The 7,272-nt window shown below is 40.9% G+C and overlaps 1 protein-coding gene across 1 annotated transcript; it reads right to left on the reverse strand.

Annotated features, from left to right (window-relative positions):
* Window positions 1–5,296: 5,296 nt before the first annotated feature.
* LOC130960066 (uncharacterized) lies at window positions 5,297–6,069 on the reverse strand. Its single transcript, XM_057885412.1, has 2 exons — window positions 5,744–6,069; window positions 5,297–5,546 (listed from the first exon to the last, which is right to left on the reverse strand). The coding sequence occupies exons 1-2, from the start codon at window positions 6,067–6,069 to the stop codon at window positions 5,297–5,299; spliced, it is 576 nt and encodes a 191-aa protein (XP_057741395.1).
* Between the last annotated feature and the right edge of the window lie 1,203 nt (window positions 6,070–7,272).

Here is a 7,272-nt window from a genome sequence, read left to right on the forward strand (position 1 = left end):
GCGCAAACTTTGGCCCTTCCTTAAACACAATTGGCGCCAACGTTAGCCTCCAAGTTTGGGGGCTAACGTTGGCGCAAACTTTGGCCACCCCTGGGAGAAATTGACATGCCAACGTTAGCCTCCAAGTTTGGGGGCTAACGTTGGCGCAAACTTTGGCCACCCTGGAGCATAAATTCTCATGCCAACGTTAGCCTCCAAGTTTGGGGGCTAACGTTGGCGCAAACTTTGGCTACCCTGGGTGAGAATTGTCATGCCAACGTTAGCCTCCAAGTTTGGGGGCTAACGTTGGCGCAAACTTTGAGTGGCCCAGGGAAGAAAATTCAACTTCTCAAGTTAGCCTTCAAGTTAGGGGGTTAACTTTGAGGCTAACTTTGCACCAAAAGTTTGTGCCAAAGTTTGAGGGCTAACTTCAACTCCAACTTTATGTTTCCTGGTTCAAATTCACTTGTTCATTGTCTCCTCTTTGCTTCTAGCCGTTCCTTCTTTCTTCCACTTTTCTCCAAGCTTTCTTCACCTATCATAAATCAACCAAACACATCAAAGCTATTCTCAAAATCATGAGATGTTCAATCTATCATAATATGCAACAATTATAGCATAAATCCTCATGAAATTGCATTAATTCACATATGGTTGATTAAATCAAAGGAATCATGAAAATCTACCCAATTGGCTTGCTTATGGCTCAAGAAAGTGCATAATTCAAGTGAAAACAAAAGAAAAAGACTAGTAAAACTAGGCTAAGATGACTTGTCATCACAACACCAAACTTAAAGCTTGCTTGTCCCCAAGCAAGAAATGAATTATTAAGAAGAAAGAATGAAATGGAAGAGGGTGTTCATGCTAGCAGGAAGTTATTGGTAGTTCATGGGGTTTTGTGTGGATATGCAATACTCACTTCTTATTGACTCTTAGGCCTAGAAAGTCTCCTTCAAGCTTCAAGTAACCTACAGCTATGACCTCTCATTATTCCCTTATCCTTGGCTATTACTTTGTTCAAAGCTTTATTTGAGTGTCATGTGTAGCAAGTTCATTTTCTTTTCTGTATACTTGACACATTATTCACCATGGACACTTGGCTCACCTTTCCTTTTAAACATTGATGCCCAGCACCTTTTTGGGTTGCTAAATGCTTGTAATTAGGTTGCTCTTGATAGTGGATTTTCAGCTGATGATCCCGGATTAGTTAATCCAAGTCACCGAGTGTTGAAGCACTCCAAAGAGCTTAGTAGTCCAAGCAGATCCTAATACACAGACACCACAGGCATATATTTTTAAGGTTCAAGCTATTGGTGTCCAGCTTTGTTTCTTTTTTGTTTTCTTTGATTCTGCCATCTTTTGGCTATTTCTTTTCTTTCTTTCTTTTTGTTTTTCTTTTGAACCAAGGATTTCTTATTGAGATTCATAGACAGTAAGCCACTCTACACTTAGAATGAGACATTCTAGATCACTTATTCACTAATAGTGAGTTTTTATACAATCACACACATACCACCACTTACTTTTATCATACTTCTATCTAGCAGAGAACTATCTTACTTCACATTCAAACATTTCTTTTATTGATTTAAAGATGCAGGGGACAGAACATGCTCTTAGTCAAGTGGAAGTAAACACACAAGCACAATCTTAAACTAGCTTACTTGTTTCAAAAGGAAATTAACTCTGTTTAAACTAAATGAACACTTTAGCAGAACACACACAAAACATTTCTCACAGCAAAGGTTAAGTGTATATACAACCTATTGGTTGCAGTTCTTCTGTGCGTCCTTCTGTTGTACCTATTTTGAGTCATGATGCCAAATTCCTGCTACTTCCTCTGATTCTACATTTTGACTCCGGGCAAACTTTTATGTTCTTGCTAAATGCTATAGAGTAAGGACTAAAAGCAATTACATGGTTGAATAATCTGTTTGTTGCTTGAGACTAGCAATATGCAGGAAGTTAAAAGGTGTTTCTGAATGAGGTCTTGGTGGAACACCAAACTTAGAATCCTACCTTCTTTCTTAAATTGTTTTGTGTAACACCAAACTTAGTTCCCTGCAATGCATGTCAATTATTCAATATTTTTATTTGAAAAAGCTATGAAAGAAAACTACCTCAGGTTGGGTTGCCTCCCAACAAGCGCTCTTTTATTGTCATTAGCTTGACATTTTTCCATTCTTTTCAAGAGGGCTGTAGGTTCTGGACCTCTTTCTCCTTGTCCCATTGTCCTCCTAAGTACAACTTTGCTCTGTGACCATTTACTGTGAATTGATTCTTTGTTGCCTCATCAAGCAGTTCAATACTTCCATAGGGAAGAACCTTTGTCACCAAGTATGGCCCAGTCCACTAGACCTTAGTTTGCCAGGGAAAAGTTTAAGCCTTGAATTGTACAAGAGCACTTGCTGTCCTGGCTTGAACTCCTTCTTTGTGATCTTCTTGTCATGCCACCTCTTAGCTCTCTCCTTGTATATCTTGGCACTTTCATAAGCTTCTAGCCTGAATTCATCCAATTCATTTAGTTGTAACAGCCTTTTCTCTCCTGCAGCTTGGGAGTCAAGGTTGAGGAGTTTAGTAGCCCAAAAAGCTCTATGTTCAAGCTCTACAGGGAGGTGGCAGGATTTGCCATACAGAAGCTGAAAGGGTGACTTGCCAATAGGAGTTTTAAAGCTGTCCTATATGCCCATAATGCATCCTCTAGCTTTCTAGCCCAATCTTTTCTTGTGATTTCCACTGTTTTCTCTAGGATCTTCTTCAATTCCCTATTTGCTAATTCAGCTTGGCCGTTAGTCTGAGGGTGGTATGGTGTGGCTACCTTGTGGATTACTCCATATTTGTGGAGAAGTTTTTCCATCTGTTTGTTGCAAAAGTGACCCCCACCATCACTAACAAGCCCCTTGGGTACTCCATATCTTGTGAAAATGTGTTTTTTTTAGGAATTGAAAGACAATTTGTGCATCACAGGTAGTTGTGGCTATTGCTTCCACCCACTTTGAGACGTACTCCACTGCTACCAAGATGTATCTGAAAGAATAGGAAGGAGGAAAGGGTCCCATGAAGTCAATTCCCCATAGATCGAACAATTCTAACTCCAAGATGAAGTTTTGAGGCATCTCATTTCTTCTTGTTAACCCTCCTGTTTTCTGACATTTATCACATTGGTGAACATATTCTCTGGCATCTTTGAAGATGGTTGGCCAATAGAAGCCACTTTGTAGTACTTTAGCAGCTGTTTTTTCTGGGCCAAAGTGTCCACCATAAGCTGACCCATGACAATGCCACAAGATATCCCTTATTTCACTCTCGGGAATGCACCTTCTAATTACTCCATCAGAGCATCTTTTAAATAGGAAGGGTTCATCCCATGAAAATTTCCTTGCTTCATTGATTAACCTCTTCACTTGTTGCTTAGAAACTCTTGAGGTATCTTCCTTCCAACTTTGTAGTTGGCTATGTCAGCAAACCAAGGTGTTTGCTGGATCTGCTGAGGTGTTCATCTGGGAAGCTTTCATTCACGGGTTGAGAAGCCTTTTGAGTTGTTTCATGTGGTACCCTTGACAAATGATCAGCAACCTTGTTTTCAGTGCCCTTCCTATCTCTTATCTCAATGTCAATTCTTGTAGGAGCAATATCCACCTGATGAGTCTTGGTTTAGCATCCTGCTTTGGACATCAAATACTTAAGTGCAGCATGATCAGTATAAACCACAACTTTAGATCCTATCAAGTATGATCTAAACTTATCAAATGCATACACTATAGCTAGCAACTCCTTCTCTGTTGTGGTGTAATTTCTTTGGGCATCATTTAACACTTTACTTGCATAATATATAACATGATGCAGATTTCCTTTCTTTTGCCCAAGTACAGCACCAATTGCAAGGTCACTTGCATCACACATGAGTTCAAAAGGTAGTTCCCAATCTGGGGTGTGATGATTGGTGCTGTTGTGAGTTTATGTTTTAAGGTTTCAAAAGCATGCCAGCAAAACTTCATCAAACACAAAAGGATTATCAAGCATTAACAAATTACTTAAAGGTTTGGCTATTTTTGAAAAGTCCTTGATAAACCTTCTATAAAATCCGGCATGTCCCAAGAAACTTCTAACAGATTTCACATTAATTGGTGCAGGGAGTTTTCTATTATTTCAACCTTTGCCTTATCAACCTCTATCCCTTTTCTTGAAACTTTATGGCCAAGGACAATCCCTTCGGGTACCATGAAATGGCATTTTTCCCAATTTAAAACCAAATTAGTTTCTTGGCATCGTTTCAAGACAAGGGTTAAATGGTTCAAGCAAGCATTGAAATTATCACCAAAACAGAGAAATCATCCATGAAAACCTCTAGAAATTTTTCGACCATATCAGAAAAAATGGAGAGCATACACCTTTGAAATGTGGCAGGGGCGTTGTAAAGTCCAAAGGGCATCCTTCGGTATGCAAAGACTCCAAATGGGCATGTAAAAGCAGTCTTCTCTTGGTCCTTGGGGTCCACCCACTATTTGATTATACCCAGAATATCCATCCAAAAAGCAATAATAGGCGTGACCGGCCAACCGTTCCAACATCTGATCAATGAATGGAAGAGGGAAATGGTCCTTTCTGGTGCATCATTCAATCTTCTATAGTCTATGCACATCCTCCACCCAGTTTACTGTTCTAGTAGGGATCAATTCATTTTTTTCATTGGTGACCGTCATTCCTCCTTTCTTTGGTACAATCTGAACCGGGCTCACCCATGGGCTGTCAGATATTGGAAAAATTATCCCTGCATTCCACAACTTCATTACTTCTTTCTGGACAACTTCCTTCATTGTGGGATTTAGCCTTCTTTGAGGTTGAACTACTGGTTTGGAATTGTCTTCCAAAGGATTTTATGCATACACACTGTGGGGCTGATTCCTTTCAGATCATCATGGTCCACCCCTAAGCATCTTTGTGAGCCTTGAGCACATTAAGAAGCTCTCCTTCTTCCTTCTTGTCAGGGATGAATTAATGATCACTGGAAAACTCTCTGATGTATCTAGAAATGCATATTTGAGATGGAGAGGTAGTGGTTTTAGTTCCTGTTTCCGTACTTCTTCCTTCTTGTCTTGTTTCTCATCTTGCTTAATGAAGGTCTCAGCTACTTGTTCTTCTGTTGCCTCTTGATTTCCTTCTTGCTCCTGAGAACTTTCTTCCAACATTTCTTCCACCAGACTCTCTATCATATCCACTTTTACGTAGTCTTCTTGCTCCGGGATGTTTTGCATTGACTTGAAAACATTTATGATCATTTGTTCATTATGGACTCTGAAGATCATTTCCCCTTTCTCTACATCAATGATGGCTCTTGCTGTGTGTAAAATGGCCTTCCTAAAATGATTGAGTCACTTCCTTCCTCTTCAGTATCCAAAATCACAAAATCTGCTGGGAAGATGAATTCCCCAATCTTCACCAACAGATTTTCCACAATTCCATTGGGTGTCTTGATGGATCTGTCAGCCATAACTAATGACATCCTGGTGGGTTTAAGCTCTTCTATATCAAGCGTTCTCATCATCGAAAGAGGCATTAAATTGATGCTGGCACCAAGGTCACAGAGAGCTTTATTGAGAATTGTTTTGCCAATGGTGCATGATACTACAAAGCCCCCCGGATCCTTGAGTTTTGGTGGAATTCCCCGTTGAATCACAGCACTGCATTCCTCGGTGAGTATACGACTTCCTTCTCGTCCCACCTTCTTTTCTTGTTGATAAGCTCCTTTAAGAATTTGGCATACAGAGGCATTTGTTCAAGTGCTTCCGCCAAGGGGATATTGATTTCCAGCTTCTTGAAGGTTTCAAGGAACTTGTGGAAATGTTGGTCCTTAACCTCTTTGTTGAATCTATGAGGGTATGGCAATGGAGGTGTGATGCTTTTTCCTATGTGCTGCTGTCCCTGAGTCATTTCCTTTGAGCTATGTGATTGGTTGTCCTGCTTTTTGAGTTTCTCAGTGCTTTTGTTTGGCACCACAACTTGCTCCTTAGCTTCCTTTGGTTGCTTCTCATCCCCTGTTGGTTCTTTGATGCTCTCCGTTTGCTTCTTTGTGGTGTCATTATTGCTCATCAATGTTCTTCCACTCCTTAATTGTATTGCCTTGCATTCCTCCTTGGGATTTGGGATTGTGTCACTGGGCAGTGAGCTTGAAGGTCTCTCACCAGAGATTTGCTTGGAGATTCGCCCGATCTGCCTCTCTAGGCTTTTTATTGATGCTTCTTGGTTTTTGGTTGCCATTTCTTGGTATTTCATCATTTTGTCCATAAAGGTCTCCAGGTTTGTGAGTCTTTGGGATTCAGGTGGTGCTTGTGGTGGTTGTGAGTTGTAGGTGGTGGATGGTGGGCATTTTGGTTAATGGGTTGATTATTGGATTGGTACTGGTTGAGGTTGGGGTAGTTGTTTTGAGGTTTTCTGTAGGTGTTTTGGTTGGTTTGATGCTGGTTGTAATTTTGGTTGTTTCTTGGACTGTTTTGGTTTGAGTTCCTCTGCCATGGCTGTTGGTTTTGGTTGTGAGTGTCTCCCCATCTGAGGTTGGGGTGATTCTTCCATGAGGGGTTGTAAGTATCACCATAGAACTCATTTGGATTAGAATGCATGTACTGGACTTGTTCTTGCTGTTGCTCTTCTTGAACTTCTTCATTTTGCCCCCATGTGGTTGATGGTTGGCTGGTGCTCACTGCCGCAACTTGGAGGCTATCAATCCTCTTGGTCATTTGCTCAAATTGTTGTTGGATTTGCTGCTGCATGAGTTTGTTTTGAGCTAGGATTGAATCCACTCCTTCTAGCTCCATTACTCCTCTTCTTTGTGATGGTTGGCGGTTTCTTTGATGAGCAAGAAATATTGGTTGTTGGCCACCATATCAATGAGTTCTTGGGCCTCCTCTGCAATTTTCATGAGTTGCAAGGAACCTCCAGCTGAGTGATCCAAGGATTCCTGAGACTTCAGTGTCAAGCCTTCATAGAAGTTTTGCAGCTTCTCCCATTCATTAAACATGGTAGGGGGACATTTTCTGACTAGAGCCTTGTATCTCTCCCATGCCTCATAGATGGGTTCAGTCTCCATTTGTGTGAATGTTTGTACCTCGGCTTTCAACCTTATAACCCTCTGTGGTGGATAAAACTTGGCAAGGAACTTGGTTACCAAATCATCCCAATTGTTAATGCTGTCCCTTGGAAATGATTCCAACCACTGAGTGGCCTTGTCCCTGAGAGATGGGAATAGCATCAGTTTGTAACTGTTAGGAGGCACTCCATTAGTTTTGACAGTGTTGC

Source organism: Arachis stenosperma, unplaced genomic scaffold, assembly GCF_014773155.1.
Source record: "Arachis stenosperma cultivar V10309 unplaced genomic scaffold, arast.V10309.gnm1.PFL2 arast.V10309.gnm1.Scaffold_100054, whole genome shotgun sequence".
NCBI classification, from domain to species: Eukaryota; Viridiplantae; Streptophyta; class Magnoliopsida; order Fabales; family Fabaceae; genus Arachis; species Arachis stenosperma.